The sequence below is a fragment of the Somniosus microcephalus genome, chromosome 4 (genome assembly GCF_052327205.1).
Source record: "Somniosus microcephalus isolate GS21.2 chromosome 4, FLI_Smic_1.0, whole genome shotgun sequence".
Lineage (NCBI taxonomy): Eukaryota > Metazoa > Chordata > Chondrichthyes > Squaliformes > Somniosidae > Somniosus > Somniosus microcephalus.
The window spans coordinates 175736986-175758893 of NC_140990.1; the positions used below are offsets into that span (position 1 = coordinate 175736986).

At 44.9% G+C, this 21908-nt stretch overlaps 1 protein-coding gene across 1 annotated transcript in view; it reads left to right on the forward strand.

The window, feature by feature from the left end:
• The window catches only part of usp40 (ubiquitin specific peptidase 40), a 142391-nt gene that overhangs the window by 104738 nt on the left and 15745 nt on the right, over positions 1–21908 (forward strand). The window contains exons 22-27 of the mRNA XM_085984190.1: positions 1639–1703; positions 3823–3897; positions 5022–5151; positions 7476–7570; positions 9526–9644; positions 17104–17169. Coding sequence (XP_085840316.1) covers positions 1639–1703; positions 3823–3897; positions 5022–5151; positions 7476–7570; positions 9526–9644; positions 17104–17169 — 550 coding nt within the window. The remainder of the gene's footprint in view (positions 1–1638; positions 1704–3822; positions 3898–5021; positions 5152–7475; positions 7571–9525; positions 9645–17103; positions 17170–21908) is intronic.

A 21908-nucleotide genomic window follows, 5' to 3' on the forward strand; every position in this document is an offset into this window, starting at 1 on the left:
AAATTGTCCTGAATACACTCTTATGAACTCGTCCTCAAGGCTACCTTTGCCAATTTGATTTGTCCAATCTATATGAAGATTAAAATCGCCTACGATTATTGCAGTACCTTTCTTACAAGCCCCCATTATTTCTTGATTTATGCTCTGTCCCACAGTGTAGCTACTGTTAGGGGGCCAATAGACTACTCTCACCAGTGACTTTTTTCCCTTATTATTTCTTATCTTCACCCAAACTGATTCTACATCTTGATCTTCTGAGCCAAGATCATTTCTCACTACTGTACTGATCTCATCCTTTATTAACAAAGCTACCCCACCTCCTTTTCCTTTCTGCCTATCCTTCCAAAATGTTAAATACCCCTGAATATTCAGTTCCCAGCCTTGGTCACCTTGCAGCCATGTCTCTGTAATGGCTATCAGATCATACCCATTTATTTCTATTCATTCATGCCGTCAATTCCTCTATCTTGTTACAAATGCTGCGTGCATTCAGATAAAGAGCCCTTAGTTTTGTCTTTTTACCATTTTTCCCTACTCTGACCCTATTTGCTGGTGCGCTCTTATGCTTGTACGCTCTGTTCCTTCCTGTCACACTCTGGTTATCATTACCCCTATCGCTACCCTGCGCTATTGCTTTGTTCTTTCTCTTTAACTTTCTAAGTTTTCCCTCACCTGAAACCTCCCCCCACTATTTAGTTTAAAGCCCTATCTACAGCCCTAATTGCAAAGAGCCAGCACAGGCACGATGGGCCGAATGGCTTCCTTCTGTGCTGCATGATCATATAAGACTGAGTGGCAGGTGTATTTTTCTAGGAATTCTGCTTAAAATGAGATGTGAAACCACAGATTTATATTAGTAATAGTCCAGATTTCTGACCCTGTTTTATTTAAATGCTGCCTTGGGGAACCAACATTTAGGGACATAACCGAATGTTCTGACACGTTGGTTCAGTTGAAAGGTAAACTATAGTTCTCATCCTGCATTACCCAGTCTACACCTTGCTTAACTATTTTGAAGAATGTCGGAATGCCCAGGATTTTAGTCACATGACTGTTAGTAATCTAGTATACATTGGTAGAAATCTGTGCGTGAAACATTGTGAAAGTGAATAGGTCTGGCCTGTTGTCACCTGCAATGCATGTACAGTATTCCAGAGGCACGTGGCCCAGCTGTGTCATTGTTCATCAGTCTGTTCCATTCAGTTGATACAGGGTGACTTTCATGCAGAAAGATTAAATTTGCAGCATAATTATCGCAAGATTACCAAAATTTAATCTGCAATGGTTACTGGGAACTAACACTACTACAGATAAATAAGCATTCAGTAGTAGGAAGATAAGTTAATAAAGATTTTGAAGACTGAATCAATATTCTTTCTCTAGTCTGCCAACTTGGAAGATATCCAGCAGTTTTCTGTTTTCTTGCAGTTACTCTGTCTGTGTGAGCTGATGCCACTTGATGAAGAATTCAGCAAACTGAATGTATTAACATGTTAGTCACAGCAAACTTGCAGCAATGAGAGCATAATTTTCTAAGGAGATCTCCGCGAACACACGTCTAGTGAAAGGTTAATGCTTCTGGAGTTGTTGTTGGGATGCTATGAAGAGTTCTGTTAAACTCTTGCTTTTTATCTACAGGAGAGTATTGGCACTTAAGGAAAACTGATTGGTGCTACGATGCTGGAGAGGTTTTAAAAGATGAAGTAAGTTGATGTAGAAATTGAGCTCGACCACACAGGTGCAATAAACAACACTAACTCATTTGCCTTGTGATAGTGTTCGTAATGGTGTCAACTTCACCCCACCAAGCAATTGGAATGAGACCAAAGTGCAGCTAAGGTATAAATTACTTTGCAGTAATTTGTTAGGTTTCAGAAAAAAGAAAATGGTCAAATACCTTATGAATGTCCTCTGAATCACGAGTTATAATTTAAACTCACGCAGAGGTAACTATAGAGGCATGTTTTATAATATATCAGCCCTCTGGGCACCACCAATAGAGCCATGTTCTGAGACCTGTGTTTACCTCCATGGACCCCATCCCTCGCCTTCAGCTATGTTGCTATGGGGAAATTATGAGCAGAGATTGGTTGCTTTCTCACATGGAAGGTCAGGGAATCATCCCTAGGTGGTTATTGTGTGTCCTCTACTGACTGGTTTCAGACCTGTCACAGGTCTGGGTGCAGGTTGCCCAATCACACTCTAGCACAGGGATGGGTTGGAAAAAAGGATTTATATAGGCATCATTGATGTATTTGTTTGATATGGAGAGTTTTAATATAATTTCACGTAAGACAATATGTGCAAAGATGTGCGGGTTAGGTTGATTGGCTATGATAAATTGATAAATTGACCCTTAGTGTTAGGGGGATTAAATACGTGGGGTTGCGGGGATAGGGTGGGATATGTGTTGGTGTAGGGGTTACGGGGATCGGGTGGGATATGTGTCGGTGCAGGCTCGATGGGCCGAAATGGCCTCTATCTGCACTGTGGGGTTTCTGTGATTTCTGTGAATACTGATTTTGGGGTATAGGTCCTCAACATATACTGCCACCCTGTGGATGATTTTTGCAACATTTAGCATACATAGCAATTCACAAAGACTTTCCTTTTAATAAATAAACATGTTTCGTAGGAGGGCGCAGTAAGTACTATATATTGAAAGTCTGTCCTCTTTAAGCTGTCCAAAACTCTGCAGTTATTTAGGGACGGGTGGGGTGGAAGAGAAGAGAATCGCGTAAACCCTAGAAATCCATTGCCATCAAAAGTATTGTGAACACAGGATTCTGTAATCTTTGATCCATCTGATGTTGGTTAACAAACCTACGGAAATTGTCATTGCAACAGAAAGTCTGTACATTGTTCCGCAGATGGCTCAGGGTAGTGAAAATCTGGAACTCTTCCCCCAAAAAGCTGTTGAGGTTGGAGGGCCAATTGAAAATTTCAAAAGTGAGATTGATAGATTTTTGTTAGGTTAAGAGTATTAAGGGATACGGAACCAAGGCGGGTACAGGAAACTTTGGTTTATCCGGAGGTTGTATGTCCGGAATACTCGATCTAACGGCAAAAATCAGGAGCCGTTTTCTATAAGTTTTTTTAGTTCTCGTTCTTTTTTTTTCCCCAGTCAGGCACTGCAAGGTCTGTAGCTATAGCAACAGCTTCAGCTAGAGACGCTTGCAGCTGCAGCCGACTCTTTAGAAGCTGTTGCTAAGCAACAGTGTTTGTTGTCGGATACGGAGATGAAAACCTCCGTATGCTTCAACATTAACTTTGTATGTCCGGCAGTTTTGATAGATCGGCAACACGTCGGTGCCGGATATCTCACAGTTTCCTGTAGTTGGAGTTAAGATGCAGATCAGCCATGATCTAATTGAATGGTGGAACATGCTTACAGGGCTGAATGGCCTCCTCCTGTTCCTATGTAAAAGGTAATGGCAGTGTAAGCCACAAATTCCAAGTTTCTTTGGTGAATTTGTTGATTTAATTTGAGCTGGCAGTAGGGATGCAAAATTTATTCTCCATGCCCATGGTCTAGGGAGAAGAGCCCTGAGTTCTTACTGAAACTTCTGCTGGGAAGTACAGGTTAGGATGACGGAATTAACCTCAAGTATGATATCCCCTGCAGTGAAATAGCCTGTATTGTTTTCTAGGTTCACACACACAGAATGGCTGCTTGAGTGAAATACCAGATGGCAACCGGCACCCATTGAACCCACTCCCAAGCAAGAGTCAGTGCTTTCAGAAGGAGTTGGGAGAAAATTGGCAGAAAAGGGAGAGAAGCTTAAGTTTGTACAATACTGTTTTCTATGTTGGTGTTTGTAGGAAGCCACATTGGTAGATATGAAGATAACCAATGGAGAGATGCTGATCATCATGGAGGGACGACTTCCACCAAAGGTAAAACCCTAGTTGAACCCAGTTGGAAGTACACTCCACAAATTTTACTCCTTCAGGCTTTTTATAGAAGAAAGTGATGGTCAAACCTTAATTTTCTCTTTTTAAATACAATATCACTAGTCTTAATTAGTTGAATGATTCTTGAACCAACGCATATCTCATTGCTATTCGTGGGACCTTGTAATTTTGATTGTACTTCAAAATTACTTAATTGGCTTTAAAACGCTTTTGGACGCCCTAAGGACATCAAAGACGCTATATGTGGAAGTTCTTTCTTCATTCCTCACTTGTTGATCTTTTCTTTTTGTCCTAATGCATTTCATTTCCATTAGAATCTAGTTTCCATTTCCTGTCTCTTTCTCCTAATCTAACTCACACTGGCTCTGTCTAGGTGCTTTTACATTAGAGTAGTCCCTTCGACTCCAAATGCTCAAGTCCCACTCAGTTGATGGCACTATCAAAAGTAAGCCTACCTTTTCTGTGTAAATTCAGCAGAAGTAGAGATCTAGATTTTCATGTTCTCCTGATTTTCTGCTAATTCTAGATATTATACAGCACAGAGGGAGGCCATTCGGCCTATCGTGCCTATCCCTAGAGCTCTCCAATTAATCCCACTTCCCTGCTCTTTCCCCATAGCCCTGTAAATGTTTCCTTTTCAAGAATATATCGAATTCCCTTTTTGAAAGTTACTATTGAATCTGTATCCACCACCCTTTCAGGCAGTGCATTCCAGATCAGAGCAACTCACTGCGTAAAAAAAATTCTCATCGCTCTCTGGTTCTTTAGTTAATTATCTTAAATCTGTGATCCCAGGTTACTGGCCCTTCAGTGGAAACAGTTTCTCCTTATTTACTTTATCAAGGCCCTTCATAATTTTGAACACCTCTTTTAAATCTCCCCTTATCCTTCTCTGCTCTAAGGAGAACAATCCCAGCCCCATATCTTGGTACTTGCATCATATTCAGTGCTCAAAATAGACACATGCCATGAGTAAAACAGCAGCTTTCTGTTTCAGAACTCTGCCTATAGGGACAGTAGGCTGCTTTCGCTCCCAGAGCCAGATTAAACATAAAAGTCTCTCTTGTGTCCTTTGCGCGTTTTCAATTTCTTGGTGTATCTCACAGGGATTCCTGATGTTACCCGTCTGGCTCTACCAGCCTGCACTGAACTCCGAAAACAGAGGATGTTTTCAAGAAGAGCAGAAAAACATTGCAGATAGGCTCTCTGCTTTAAATATCTTGTCTACTGCTAGAGGTAGGTCTACAAAGTTGAGGAAACTGAAATTTAGTGATTGATACAGGTTAGGATATAATGTAGTTTTGGCACATTCTTGATGTAATTGGAATTACCGGAGGTCTTCAGATTAATTATGAGCATACAGATATAAACACCACTGGTTTGGATCATTTCTTTGAACCTACAGTTACAAAAGAAAATCTCGCCTTTTTTCCGTGTTGGAGCTGCTTCAGCTGGGAGTGTGAATGTTTTGGGATATGGATTTGTCCCATAATTACTGTTAATGCCCCTCAGTGATTAGCTAATGGAAAGCTTAGTTGCAATTGACTAGGGTAATTAGATCTCTTGATTATTCCAAAAAGCTGACAGAACAGGCTCGAGAGGCTGAAAAGCTTACTTCTGTTACTATGTTCCTACCTGATGATTGATAAAACAATTCTTTTCAGCTTTACATTTATTTATTTCCCTTTTTTTTTCATGAATTTCTTTGCATATGCCGTGCCCTGGCAGGGGAGGGGAAAATGTGCCAATTCCAAAGCTTCTGCCCTCAACGATCTGTAGCAAAACCACTAGAAATTATAGGCTGGTTGGCAGTGCCAGTGATCAGGCTCCTGACCTTTGACTGGCCTCTCCCCGATGAAGGGGGCTGAGATCTACAAAGTGCTCTACCCTCTTTTGAATCTTTTTATTACATACTGTGGTAAACCACTGTTTGTATTCCTGTTTGTCCTGTTTGTATTCCACTGTGTACATGCCTGGACATGCGTCGGCTGACTCCTCCCACAGGTCCTAGTATAAAGGTGACTGCTCCCCAGCCCTTAGTATCATGGACCGGTCGACCACGCGAGGCAGACCTCCATTCTGTTGTTAATAAAAGCCTTTCGTTACTCTTCTAACTCTGTCTTTTATGAGTAATTGATAGCGCATCACATACCAAAAGCTGCCCTCCCCCTCCACTCAACCGAATGGAACAGGCATCTGTCTCTGGCAGCCATTCTCATCAGGGGCAAGCGTTTGGTTTAATATAGCACATATTACCTAGTTGCTAAACTGGTCCCAGCCATGTGTTTTTAAAAAAAAAAAAACCTACAGCTACAAAAGCAGTTTGAAGGGCATTTACCCTCTGATTTCCCATCAAAAGCTTGGCTGAGATTAAGAACATAAGAACACTCCGCCATTCAATGAGATCATGGCTGATCTTCTGCCTCAACTCCATTCACCGGCCCTATCGCCATATCCCTTGATGCCTTTACTGGTCAGAAATCTGTCGACTTCTGTTTTGAATATACCCCATGACTGAGCCTCCACGGCCCTCGGGTAGAGAATTCCAAAGATTCACCACCCTCTGTGTGAAGAAATTTCTTCTCATCTCAGTCCTGAATGGCCTACCCTTTATCCTGAGGCTGTGGCCCCTGGTTCTAGACTCCCCAGCCAAGGGAAACATTCTCCCAGCATCCATCCTATCAAGCCCTGTAATAATTTTGTATGCTTCAATGAGATCCCCTCTCATTCTTTTGAATTCAAGAGAATACAGGCCTAGTTTACTCAATCTCGTCTCATACGACAGTCCCGCCATCCCAGGAATCAATCTCGTGAACCTTCGTTGCACTCCCTCTATGGCAAGTATATATCCTTCCTGCGTGTTACAGTAATAAAATGGATGGGAAGAGTTTTATTGCAACAATTAGAAGAGTTCGAGTGGCTGGTTGTTTATGTTGTTATTCTGTTGGTATTTGTATGTATCTTTGAGGTACCATGATATATTGATAGTATGCATGGAATGTAGTGATCAAAGGTTAAAATTTAGTATAAAAAATATAAGGGAACACTTTAGCAGCTCACACTGGAATCGGATAGTGTGTATCTCAAAAGCAGCTTGTGCTCACACTGATTTTGTGAACTGTGTGTCTCAGCAGCTGATTTTGTGTAGTATGAGAAGACTTGTGCCCTCATACCAATTGTGGATAATATGAGGTTTCAATAAATACCTGATCCTGCGTTACTACAACTGAATGTGTGTGTAATCTGGCATTAAAGTAATGCAACAAAAAAGAACAAGAGTAGTCCAATGCAGTCCACTAAGGGTTAATACAGTTTAAAATTTAGTGGACTAATGGCAAGGTGTTCAATAATGTATTTCAGCTGATCTTACTTTGAATTTCTTGGCTGTGCTCCATGAGTTATTACGCAGTCTGGTTGATTCCTTGAGCCATGGTCATGTGTATCTCCTTCCATATGTTGCTGATCTGTTTGGGATTCTCCAGTATGACAGCACTTGGGACAGTGAGCTGCATTTTTTGTAGGCTATTCTGAAATATCCATGTGTCTCTCTTGTATTGCAGATTTTTCACTACAGCAGTATATGGACACTGAGCTAGAGTACGTAGGCAATATTGAAATATCTGGGGAAGCTAGTCTTGAGGATTTAAAAACTCAGGTAGGTTAACTCACTAATTTGTTTCCTTTTGATTTTCTTGTATGCTGTTTGGAAAGCTCTCTGCTCTGTTCAGCTTGTAGAGCTCTGGATATGTTCCAGCAGATGCTACATTCAAGCGGCAGAGATCCATATATGTTTTTTTTAATTCATTTTCGGGCTATGGCCGTTGGTTGCCCTTGCAAAGGTGGTGGTGGGCCTTCTTCTTGAACCGCTGCAGTTCATATGGTGAAGTTGCTTCCACCGTGCTGTTAGGTAGGGAGTGCCAGGATTTTGACCCATGTCGATGAAGGAACGGGATGGTGTGTGACTTGGAGGTGATGGTGTTCCCATGCGCCAAGGAACAAGGTATTTCTCAGAGGATGGATTACGCTATGCTCAAATACACCATCTCCCATACAAAAGAGACGTGATCAGGGTGTCAGTCCTCCACATATAGCCCAAGCATGATCAATTTGAGCTGACAATCAGCACTGACCCATGTCAAAGCAGTCTGCTTGATCAGCAACCCATCCACCACCTCCACCACTGACGCACCGTGGCTGCAGTTTGTTCTATCTATAGGATGCACAGCAGCAACTTGCCTAGGCTTCTTCGACAGCAGCTCCCAAACCAATGAACTCCACCACCTAGAAGGACAAGGGCAGCAGGTGCATGGGAACACCATTACCTCCAGGTTCCGCTCCAAGTCACACACCATCCCGACTTGGACATACATCGCCTTTCCTTCCTCGGCTCTGGGTCAAGACGGTGGCCCACCACCACCACCTTCTCATGGAGCAACTAGGGTGGACAATAAATGCCGACCTTGCCAGCGATGGCCACATTCCTGAGAATGAATAAAAAGAAGTTGTGGATCACAATAGCAGGTTTCTCCCTGCACCCTATTAACAGATCGTCCACCTGAGTTGAGATCCAGCACCCTCACACTCAGGAGGCAACATACCTGGCAAATTTCACAGCCATGTCTGTATATTTTCCTGTCTACATATCCAAGAATGGAATCACATATTACCATACTTTACTGCTCTTCCACTGTCACCTTTTCCCTCTGCTACTGGAATTTTCTTGGTGCTCAGAGATTTCATCGTGTTCTTCTCAACTCCCTGTTTCCCAGACATGGTACTACCAGACAACCCAAATTCACTGCTAATTCTTCACTCCCTCAATTAGTTCTTGCATTACTGGCGTCTCCCAACTTGACGGAGAAATTTTAAAACATTTCAAAGTACACAAACTCCTCCCAGCCATAACTCCCATAGATCCAAATCACGTAATAGAGAAAAAGACTTCACTACCCAGCCCAAATCTCTCTGCTGCAAATCTCATCATACATATACATGCTGCCATTAATTCTCAGCATTTCTCTTCTTTCCAAATGAAGTGGATGCAGGGCTACCTCAACATTCACAGTGCCAGTGAAAGCCCTGATTTAAAACCATAATCCTTCTTGACTATAGCCTCTTGCTTTCTCTGTTGCTAGGAACCAGTATTGTTCTGGATTGTTGGTGCTAGTATCTCACAGTTATGGAGGAACAAGATGGAGGTTGCTTCTTGATGTCAAAGCTTATGTACATTCTTGAACCACATTTTCTGAAGTCCATCACTACAGCTGATTTACTGCTGCACCTCCTCTAGGAAAACTGAGACTGTCACTGGAATAATTGTGCTATTCCCCACCAGTATAATCCTTACAAAAAGAGTCCACTTTCCAAAAAAACAAATACAATTTTTTTTAGAAAAATGAAATTGCTGATGGTGATGGATGCAGACTTGCATGTATGAAGCAAAATGAATGAGTGTATGTATTTGTAGTGAATCATGGTGCTGGGTGTGTGTGTTTATATATACACACGTACATGCGTGTCTCTGAGAGAAGGGGGTGAATTGAGATGCAGGTTCTCTAAGTTATACAGTTATGGGAATTTTTTTTTTAGCTTACTGATTTCCTTTTGCAGGTTTTGACCTTGCCTGTACTGCAGGGTGTCTCTGTTCCTTCGGTAGATTTCCTCAGAGTCTGGCTGTTGGAAAATAAATGTCCTGTCAAGATCCTACGGAACCAGCAGCAACAGCTCAGGTAAATAAGCTGGCGATCACGCAAATAAATACCAGCTCGGGTAAATACCAGCAGGCGCTCACTCGGGTAAATACCAGCTGGCGGCAATCACGCAGGTAAATACCGGCTCGGGTAAATACCAGCTCTGGTAATTATCAGCTGGCGATCATGCGGGTAAATACCAGCTGGCGATCGCTCAGGTAAATACCAGCTCGGGTAAATACCAGCTCAGGTAAATACCAGCTGACGATCACTCTGGTAAATACCGGCTGGTGATTGCACTAAACTTGTTCAAAAGTGACCTGTGTTACGACTTCAGCACATAGACTGTTTGGCTTGCATCTTACACCAACATGGATGAGCTGCCTCAATTGTACTTGCACCCATCACACTAAAGGATGGGGAGACATCTGTGGTTAACTGTGCTCTCATAATAACACAGGTAGAGGGATTTGTATTTGAACTTGTTTTCTGACGGAAGATTCACCACTACTAGGACCTTAATTTCTAATAATGGTGAATCTGCTTTTTTTATTCATTCTTGGGATGTGGCTACATTTGTTGCCTATTCCTAGCTGCCCTGAAAAGGTGATGGTAGCCTTCTCCATTAATTCTGCAGTCCTTATGCTCCTATGATCATGTTTAATAGGGACTTCCAAATTACTTACCTAGCAGTGGTGAAGAAACTGCATCTATGTCCAAGCCAGGATGGTTTGTGACTTGGGGGCAGGAGAACTTGGAGGCGTTTCTATGATGTTGTTGCTCTTGTCCTTCTTGGTGGTGGAAACTTTAACTTCATGGCCACGGGAACCACGCTGTTCGGGGACCATGGCTGTCAACCTGAGGTGGGAGTTCAGTGGCCATTGCTCCAGCTGATTACTTGACAGCTTCAAATGTATAGTAAAAGCTCCCACCTGACAGATCATCACTTTCCTCAGCCACAAGCTGTTTCTCAGTCCATTTCCAGCACAGATTCTGCAGGCTTTCCACTTTCCACTATCCATCCACTCTCACCTCATTGGAAGAACTCTCTCACCATTGACAGAATGCTTCTGTCATCTCTACTTCACTTGCCATCTATACTGTCTCACGTTGGTCCTCAGAATCTGACCACGATCAGCCCCAACACCAGCAACTCCGCAATTACCTGATGCTGCACAGGACACATGGCATCAGCACCCGAGTACATTGTATTATGTCCGTGTGTAATTGAGACACGGACTGCAGGAGTTGGTTATAACAGGTCTTTACTGAGTGGAGACAAACTGGAACTAACTATGCAAAGTTACTACACAGGCTTATATACAGGGGTGGTCACTACTGGTACTGCAGTATACAGGGGCTGCAGAATATAGTTCCTTCTGCAAAGTACATACACTACAATTCCTCCCCTTTTAGCTAAATAGTACATAACATTTGATTAATAATTAAATAACATATTTACAATTACAGTTGTCATATACATTAGCTGAAGTTAAGCAATTATAAGTTCAGTCTTTGAGGAGGCTTCCTGATTCTGTCTGGATAATGCCTCTTTGGGGTATCAGGTTCTTCTGGCAGAGTTGATTCAGAATCAACGTCGTTGTTGGGTTCGTCTGCTTCCAATATTCCCGATTCTGAGGTAGATGCAATTGATACTTCGGTTTCATCACCAGGTGTATCGGATCGTGGTGTGGAATTGACGTTTTCCAGTGACTCTAGAATCTGGTCAGCATGGCGTCTTACAATGCTCTCTCCAACAGCCACGGTATACATTAGAGGTCCTTGCCGTGTATAGATCGTTCCTGGCTGCCATTTCTCTGCGGTAGTCCCGGGCCAAAACTGGTTGACCTATCTTAAAACTCCCTGTTCTCCACATCTCTTCTGATATTTGGCTTAACCAAATCCAAGTGGCATCGTAGTCTTCGATTGAAGAACATCATGGCTGGAGTTTGGTTGGTAACCGCATGTGTCGCATTCCGGTAGGCAAACAAGTTATCCACCTTGTGTTGTAGGGGTATGTCTTCATTACACATTGCCTTGATAGCCTTCTTGAATGTTTGAACGAACCTCTCAGCCAATCCATTGGTGGCTGGATGATATGGGGTGGATGTGTAATGCTTAACACCATTGTTCTTTAAGAACCTCCGGAACTCTTCAGACACAAACTGTGGTCCATTGTCGGAGCAAATCTGTTCAGGCAGCCCATTTCTGGCGAATATGGTTCGTAAGACTGTGATAGTTTTTTCTGTGGTGGTTGAGGACATTTTTATTACCTCTGGCCACTTTGAATGTGCATCCACCGCAATTAAAAACATCGAGTCCATAAATGGACCAGCAAAATCAATGTGCACCCTTTGCCATGGAGATGAGGGCCACTCCCATGGATGTAGAGGGGCTTGTGGTGGGGCGTTTTGGACCTTCTGGCATCCTGTACAGCTCTTGGTCATCTCTTCGATTTCTCTATCGATTCCCGGCCACCACACAAACGCTCTGGCTAAGTTCTTCATTTTTACCCCTCCCAGATGACCCTCATGAAGCTCATTGAGCACTCTATCCTTCAATTTGGGTGGAATTACTACTCTGGATCCACACATCAAGGTTCCTCTGCACACTGACAGCTGTTCTCTTCTCGGCGAGAATGCTGGCAACAGTGGTTCGCCATGTGCTGGCCATCCCTTCACTGTTAGATCATAGACCCAGGAGAGTGTCGGGTCATTTCGTGTTTCCTTTTCTATGTTTGCATTCGTCACAGGTGGAATATCTCCACTGGATCCACTGCAGGTGCTGCTTCCACCGTCGGCAACGGTAGGCGCGACAATCCATCAGCATTCCCATGCTGTTTAGTTCCTTTGTACTCGATGTCATATTGGTGTGCCCCTAGGAAAAGGGACCACCTCTGTAGTCGTTGTGCTGTCATTATCGGGACGCCCTTCTGAGGGTTGAAAATGGAGACAAGAGGTTGATGATCAGTTAGTAGAGTAAATTTCTGACCGTGCAGGTAGTGATTGAACTTCTTCACCCCCCATACCAGGCTGAGGGCCTCTCTGTCAATCTGGGCGTAGTTACGCTCGGCTGAAGTTAACGAGTGTGACGCAAAAGCTATCGGCCTCTCTGAACCATCAAGGAATTTATGTGACAGTACCGCTCCAATGCCGCAGGGAGACGCATCACACGCCAGTCTTATCGGTAGTGATGGGTTGTAGTGAGCCAATACTTCTCTTGAAGTGATTAGGTCTTTACTCTTCTGAAAGGCCCGCTTACAATCATCACTCCATTTCCATGCTACTCCAGTTTGTAGTAGGGCGTTCAGTGGGTGCAGAATTGTGGACAAATTCGGCAAAAACTTATGGTAGTAATTCACCAATCCGAGGAATGACCTCGGTTGCGATACATTTTCAGGCGCTGGAGCCTTAACTACCGCTTCAATTTTGTCAGGGGACTTATGTAACCCCTCCATCAATCACGTGGCCACAATACGATATCTGTTTCTTAAAAAACTCGCACTTGGGGCGATTGGCTCGTAGCCCATGTTCTCTTAGTCTAGTGAGCACCTGCTCTAGGTTGGCAAGGTGTTCACTGTCATCTTCACCTGTCACAAGGATGTCGTCCAAGTAACACTGAGTCCCCGGAATCCCTTGCAGGACTTGTTCCATCGCTCTTTGCCATATCGCCGGAGCTGATGCTACTCCGAATACCAGTCGATTATACTGGTAAAGACCTTTGTGAGTGTTTATCGTGAGATACTTCCTAGAGGATTCTTCAACCTCCATCTGCAAATATGCTTGTGCTAGGTCAATTTTTGTAAAACGCTTCCCTCCAGATAGTGAGGCGAAAATATCTTCTATCCTCGGGAGAGGATATTGTACTGTGTGAAGGACTGGGTTCACCGTCACCTTGAAGTCCCCACAGATGCGAACCTTCCTTGGCTCCTCAGACTTATTGTTTAATGTTTTCTTCATGACAGGAACGATGGGTGTCGCCCACTCGCTCCAGTCTACCTTAGATACCACGCCTGCATTCTCCAGATTCTCCAGCTTTGCCTCGACGGCTGGGCGAATTGCATATGGTACCGGTCTTGCTTTGAAAAACTTGGGAATTGCACTCTCTTCTATTTTTATCGAGGCGGTTACGCCTTTAAGCATGCCCAGTTCTTGTTGAAATACCTCTTTGGCGTTAGCTAAGATTTTTGACAATCGTCCAGGTGTGACGTCGTCATCCTTTTTACCAGCCACCGTCAGTGCCTGAATGGAGTGCCAGTCTAAACTTACCTTTCTGATCCATTCACGTCCCAATAACGGTGGTCCACCATCTTGCAGTATGTACAGATGCAATTTCTGTATTTCCTTGCCGTTGTATTCGACAGGCACCCTTATTTTCCCTCTGGGGTATACTTTTTGCCCCGTATACGTCTTCAAGACGATGGATGTCTCTTTCAAGGGTATGTGTGAGAATAGCCGCTCGTAGTCTTGTCGATTCATGACGGTCAGGGCTGATCCTGTATCCAATTCCATTTTGACTTGGGACCCTGCTATCGTGAGGGTGACCCAAATGGTTCGGTGATCCTCTTTTGCGATTACGTTGTGAAGTTTGAGACAGCTTAGTCTCTTGTTCCCGGATTCACTATCGCTCATCTGGTCTTCGGAACTACTGTCCGTCATCTTTTGTACTTTCCTGTACTGTTCCTTAGTAGCCTTTTTGTTGTCGTTAGTCTTCTTCCCAGACCTGCAAAGTCTTCTTCCCAGACCTGCAAACTCGTGCAATGTGTCCCATCTTTCCGCATTGCCTGCATATTTTGTCCTTGGACCAGCAGTCCTTCTGGTCAAGGGTTGTTCTGCCGCAGCGATAACATTTTTCAAATCCCCGTGTCATTTCGTGGGTGCCGTATTCCTGTGGCTTTTGCTGTATTTCCGCAGCTCCCCTTGCTGCTGCTTCGTACGATACTGCCACGCTGAAAGCCTTATCTAGCGTCAGCTCTTTCTCTGAGAGTAACCTCTTCTGGGTTCCTTCACTCGGGAGTCCACAGACAAATTTGTCCCGTAGAGTATCTGCCAGTCCTGCTCCGAACTGGCAGTGCTTTGCTAGCTTGCGTAGTTCCGTAAGGTAATCAGCATTGCTCTCATCTTTATGCTGATTTCTCCTGTGGAATTTAAATCTTTCTGCTATCAGCAGCGGTGTAGGATTTAGGTGTTCCTGTAGGATATCAACAATTTTGTTAAAACTTTTCGCCATCGGTTTGGCTGAAGTAATCAGGTTCCGCAATAGGCCGTACGTTCTTGCGCCCATTAACTTTAGTAGTACCGATGCCTTTTTCTCATCGGCTACTTCGTTTGCCTCGCAATGTACTTCGACTCTTTCCACATACGTGGTCCAGTCTTCTATTGCATTATCGAAGGCAGTGATATTGCCAGTCTTCGGCATCATGGAAATCTAAGATGGCGCCTCCCGCGCTTTGCCTTCTTCCCCGATTTAACAAAATGGCGCCTCCCACGCTTTCCGTCTTCTCCGCTGTTGCTGGCGTTTTATGCCTTGATGGCGACGCCCTATGGTCTTCGCGCACTTCCCCCCCGCGCTGCTGCTAACGCCGCTCTCCGCGGCTCCCGTGGCAAACTGCAGCTCCTCGCGGCTTTCTGCGCTTCTCATTTCTTTTATTTCCCCGTCGTCGGAGCAACCCTGCGGGACACTTTCCTCCCTCTTCTCAGGTCTGTACGCTGCCCGGCTTCGTAGCACCGGCCGCGCCCTGTGTGCTCCACCCTCTCTCTCCTCTTCCCGACAACGCTGCTCAGCCCCGTTGAAAAGCCACCCGATCGAGCTCTAGCCCGCCGCAGCCCAGGAAGGATCAGTGTACTACCTGCCACCAGCCCGATTAGCTGGAACACCATCGACAGGATAACCAAGCCCCGCTCTCGACAGCCTCTGCTGCAAATCTTTCACTCCGATGAATCAGAGGCGGTTGCCCACGGTCGACGCCCGTTTCTTCTGATTGGTTTCTTTTTTTTTTCTTTCTTCCTTCTGGCCTCGACCTCTGACAACTTCGCTTCAGGGATGGATCCCCATGAGGTGGTGCAGACTGTAGGTAAGTTCGGATCTGCTCGTTGCCAGTATTATGTCCGTGTGTAATTGAGACACGGACTGCAGGAGTTGGTTATAACAGGTCTTTACTGAGTGGAGACAAACTGGAACTAACTATGCAAAGTTACTACACAGGCTTATATACAGGGGTGGTCACTACTGGTACTGCAGTATACAGGGGCTGCAGAATATAGTTCCTTCTGCAAAGTACATACACTACACATTGCTGCCCGGGAGGACAGGGATAGCCAGATTTACGTCACTTGACGCTGTACACCCTGGCTACCACATGATGCGCCAGGTTGGCACCACCCCACACCAACATAAAGCATCCCTACAATGTCCAAGCCATTCCTTTCACTCACCACCATTGCGGGGGGTACCGTTATGTCTCACCATTCACCACAACTCACTAAGCCACTTCCAAAGGTGCACACAAATCTGTCCAAGAACGGAAAGTATTGAAAATAAAGGTTTCAATGTTTGACAGCACATTAATAGAAACTACATGAACATTGGATAAAATACTCAAGTGGCTACCCTTGTATGTTGTTAGTTGGTATAATTGCAGTAGGATGAGGGTGAGTGTGAGAGGTGGCTAGTGAGATCGGGATGTGATAATGTAGATAGAGAGGGATGGGTGGAGGTGCAAAGTAAGTTGGTGAGTAAGGATGTGTAGGGATAGGGTAGGGAAGGCAAAGTGATGGGGATGTGATGAGAGGCACAGCAGGATGAAGGCGAGTGTGGCTTTGTACTAACGTTTTGTGATCTAATTAGATAATTGAAAGGCTTGTGCTGCTGCACCCAGGTCCTCCTGATGACATCCCTGCTTGTGACCTCCTCTGCAATGTGCAACCAGGCTGTGTTGGTCTCCTGGAGAGGTCTCTTCCGCCCATGAGAAGGGAAGAGGACCTCCCTGCGTGCGCTGATTCCCTCCATAAGCATATGGAGGAAGTCATGGGAGAACCTGGGTGCAGCCCTGCACACCTGTGCAGTCATTGTCAGTGTTTGCAGCACTTCAGTGCTGTAGAACATTGACAGCACAAATGTTAAAAGAAAGTTGGCCGTGATCCCTTTAAGGAAACTGGCTGATGATATGTCATGAATGATGTCACCAGACCTGCTTCCTCTAATTGGACCGGGAAACGCGCTGGGCGGGCTTAACAAGCCCTATCAACGTAAAATCATTTTCCAGCGCAGGATGGAGCCAGCAGCGGGGTCGGGATGCGCCACAGATGTCACCCACCGAGGTAAGGAAAATCTTGGCCTATGTCTTTGTGCTTTTGTTCCTCCTCCATCACCATTTCTTGTGTCGTGCCAATATTCTACACTCTGCCCCCATACCCTATATGTATATATTATATAAATCAATCAGATGTTGGGTTTTGACAGAATTTTCATCCTGAGTGTTATTTTTATCTCTCTACAGCAAATTCAAGCTGGGGGGTAGTGCAGAGATTGGGATTCAGCTGCTGCAGGCAGAAGAACGTCTGACGTAAGTATGCTAATTGTTATGTTTATTTCCCAGCCCAGTCAGTGTAGTGGATTTGACAACCCTCGCATCCCAGGCTGATAATCTACATCCTAGGGTACTTAAGGAAGTGGCCCTAGAAATAATTGATGCATTGCTGATCATCTTCCAAAATTCGCTGGAATCTGGAACTGTACCCATGGATTGGAGGGTAGCTAATGTTACCCCACTATTCAAAAAGGGTGGTGGAGAGAAAGCGGGGAATTACAGACCGGTAAGCCTGACATCGGTAGTGGGGAAAATGCTAGAGTCCATTATAAAGGATGTAATAGCTGAGCACTTGGAAAACAGTGACAGGATCGGACAAAGTCAACATGGATTTACAAAAGGTAAATCGTGCTTGACTAATCTACTGGAATTTTTTGAGGATGTAACTGGGAAAATAGATAAGGGAGAACCAGTAGATGTGGTGTATTTGGACTTTCAAAAGGCTTTCGATAAGGTCCCGCATAAGAGATTAGTGTGTAAAGTTAAGGCACATGGGATTGGGGGCAAGGTATTGACTTGGATAGAGAACTGGTTGGCGGACAGAAAGCAGAGAGTAGGAATTAATGGGTCTTTTTCCGAGTGGCAGGCAGTGACTAGTGGGGTACCGCAGGGATCGGTCCTTGGACCCCAGCTATTCACAATATACATTAATGATCTAGATAAGGGAACTAGATGTAATATCTCCAAGTTTGCAGACGACACAAAGCTGGGTGGGCGTGTGTGCTGCGAGGAGGATACCGAGAAACTCCAGGATGATTTGGACAGGTTGGGTGATTGGGCAGAAGCGTGGCAGATGCAATATAACGTGGATAAATGCGAGGTTATCCACTTTGGTGTCAAAAACAGAAAGGCAGACAATTATCTGAATGGCAATAGATTGGGAGAAGGAAGTGCAACGAGTCTTGGGTGTCCTTGTGCACCAGTCGCTGAAGGTAAGCATGCAGGTGCAGCAGGCGGTGAAGAAGGCAAATGGTATGTTGGCCTTCATAGCAAAAGGGTTTGAGTACAGGAGCAAGGATGTCCTGCTGCAGTTGTACAGGGCCTTGGTGAGACCACACCTTGAGTACTGTGTGCAGTTTTGGTCACCTTATCTGAGGAAGGATGTTCTTGCCATGGAAGGAGTTCAGCGAAGATTCACAAGGCTGATCCCTGGGATGGCAGGAATGACATATGAGGAGAGATTGGGTCGATTGGGCTTATACTCGCTGGAGTTTAGAAAAATGAGAGGGGATCTCATCGAAACTTTTAAAATTCTGACAGGCCTGGACAAACTAGATGCAGGTAGAATGTTCCCGATGGTCGGAGAGTCCAGAACCAGGGGTCATAGTCTAAGGATAAGGGGTAAGCCATTTAGGACAGAGATGAGGAAGAATTTCTTCACCCAGAGAGTGGTGAACCTGTGGAATTCTCTACCACAGAAGGCAGTTGAGGCCAAGTCTTTAAATATATTCAAGAAGGAGTTAGATATATTTCTTAGAGCTACAGGTATCAAGGGATATGGGGAGAAGGCAGGTACGGGGTACTGAGTTTGGATGATCAGCCATGATCTCATCGAATGGCGGAGCAGGCTCGAGGGGCCGAATGTCCTACTCCTGCTCCTATCTTCTATGTTTCTATGTAGAAGAACACAAGAAATAGTAGCAGGAGTAGGCTATATGCCCCTTGAGTCTGCTCCGCCATTCAATAAGATCGTGACTGATCTTCAACCTCAACTACACTTTCCCATCCGGTCCCCATATCCCTTGATTCCCTTAAGAGTCCAAAAATCTATCGATCTCAGCCTTGAATATACTCAGTGACTGAGCATCCACAGCCCTCTGGGGTAGAGAATTCCAAAGATTCACAACCCTCTGAGTGAAGATATTTCTCCTCATCTCTGTCCTAAATGGCTGACCCCTTATCCTGAGAAGGTGCTCCCTACTTCTAAACTCTCCAGCCAGGGGAAACATCCTCTAAGAATCTTGTGTTTCAATGAGATCACCTCTCATTCTTCTAAACTCCAGAGCATAGGCTGATTGTACTCAATCTCTCCTCACAGGACAACCCTCACATCCCAGGAATCAATCTAGTGAACCTTCATTGCACTCTCTCTAAGGCAGGTATATACTTCTTTAGGTACAGAGACCAAAACTGTACACTGTACTCCAGGTGCCGCTTCACCAAAGCCCTGTACAATTGCAGCAAGACTTTCTCACTCTTGTAATTCAACCCCCTTGCAATAAAGGCCAACATGCTATTTGCCTTCCTAATTGCTTGCTGTACCTACATGTTAACTTTCTTTGTTTTGTGTACAAGGACACCCAAATCCCTCTGAACAGCCGAGGCTCCAGCACTGAACCTTGAGGCACCCCACTAGTAACAGCCTGCCAACCTGAAAATGACTTGTTTATTCCTACTCTCTGTTTTCTGTCCTTTAACCAATCCTCTATCCATGCTAATATTGCCCCAACCCCATAAGCCCTTATCTTGTGCAGCAACCTTTCGTGTGGCACCTTATGGAATGCCTTTTGAAAATCCAAATGCACTACATCCACTGGTTCCCCTTTATCTACCCTGCTAGTTACATCCTCTAAAAACTCTAATGGATTTGTCAAATACGATTTCCCTTTCATAAAACCATGTAGACTCTGCCTAATCATATCATATATGATTTTCTAAGTGTCCTGTTACCACTTCCTTAATAATGAATTCCAGCATTTTCCATACAACTGATGTCAGGCTAACTGGCCTGTGGTTCCCTGTTTTCTCTCTCCCTCCTTTCTTGAATAGCGGTGTTACGTTTGCTACCTTCCAATCCACTGGGACCGTTCCAGAATCTATGGAATTCTAGAAGTTGAAAATTAAAGCATCCACTAGAAGAACATAAGAACATAAAAGAAGTAGGAGCAGGAGTCAGCCATACGGCCCCTCGGGCCTGCTCCGCCATTCAATAGGATCATGGCTGATCCGAACCTAGACTCACGTCCACTTCCTTGCCCACTCCCCGTAACCCCTAATTCCCTTATCAGCTAGGAAACTGTCTATCTCCTTTTTAAATTTATTTAATGTCGCAGCTTCCACAGCTCTCTGAGGTAGCAAATTCCATAGATTTACTACCCTCTGAGTGAAGAAGTTTCTCTTCATCTCAGTTTTGAAACGGCAGCCCCTTATTCTAAGATTATGCCCCCTAGTTCTAGTCTCGCCCATCGGTGGAAACATCCTCCCCGCACCCACCCGATCAAGCCCCCTCACAATCTTATATGTTTCGATAAGATCGCCTCTCATTCTTCTGAATTCCAATGAGTAGAGGCCCAACCTACTCAACCTTTCCTCATAAGTCAACCCCCTCATCTCCGGAATCAATCGAGTGAACCTTCTCTGAACTGCAGCCATCTCTTAGAACCCTAGGATGTAGGCCATCAGGTCCAAAGGATTTGTCGGCTTTTAATCCCATTAATTTCTCCAGTACTTTTTCTTTACTACTATTAATTCCTCACTTTCATTAGACCCTTGATTCTCCACTATTTCTGTTATTTTTTTTGTGTCTTCTACTGTGAAGACAGATACAAAGTATGTGTTTAACGTCTTGCCATTTCCTTATTCCCCATTATAATTTAGAAACATAGAAGATAGGAGCAGGAGTAGGCCATTCGGCCCCTTGAGCCTGCTCTGCCATTTAGTGAGATCATGGCTGATCATCCAAATTCAGTACCCTGTCCCTGCTTTCTCCCCATATCCCTTGATCCCTTTAGCCTTAAGAAATATATCTAACTCCTTCTTGAATATATTTAATGAATTGGCCTCAACTGCCTTCTGTGGTAGAGAATTCCATAGCTTCACCACTCTCTGGGTGAAGAAATTCCTCCTCATCTCAGTCCTAAATGGCTTACCCCTTATCCTTAGACTGTGACCCCTGGTTCTGGACTTCCCCCGCCATCGGGAACATCCTTCCTGCATCTAGTCTGTCTAGTCCTGTTAGAATTTTATAAGCTTCAATGAGATCCCCTCTCATTCTTCTAAACTCTAGCGAATATAAGCCTAATCGACCCAATCTCTCTCCATACGTCATTCCTGCCATCTGTACAACTGCAGCAAGACATCCTTGCTCCTGTAGTCAAATCCTCTCGCTATGAAGGCCAACATACCATTTGCCTTCTTAACCGCCTGCTGCACCTTCATGCTTACCTTCAGCGACTGGCGCACAAGGACACCCAGGTCTCGTTGCACTTCCCCTTTTCCCAATCTATTCTTCTTAGGCAGTCCCTCGGAACCGAGGATGACTTGCTTCCACATTAAAAATGAGCTCGCATGTGACTGATTAGTCCAATGCGGGACCTACAGTCTCTGTCACAGGTGGGGCAGACAGTGGTTGAAGGGGCGGGTGGGTGGGGTGCTTGGGTTGACGTGCGCTCCTTGTGCTGCCTGCGCTTGGCTTCCGCTTGCTCCCGGCGAAGAGACTCGAGGTGTTCGGCGCCTTCCCGGATGCTTCTCCACTTTGTGCGGTCTTGGGCCAGGGATTCCCAGGTGTCGGTGGGGATGTTACACTTTTTCAAGGAGGCTTTGAGGGTGTCCTTGAAGCGTTTCCTCTGCCCACCTGGGGCTCTCTTGCCGTGCCGGAGCTCCGAGTAGAGCGCTTGTTTTGGGAGTCTCGTATCGGGCATGTGGACAATGTGACCCGCCCATCGGAGCTGATTGAGCGTGGCCAGAGCTTCGATGCTGGGGATGTTGGCCTGAGC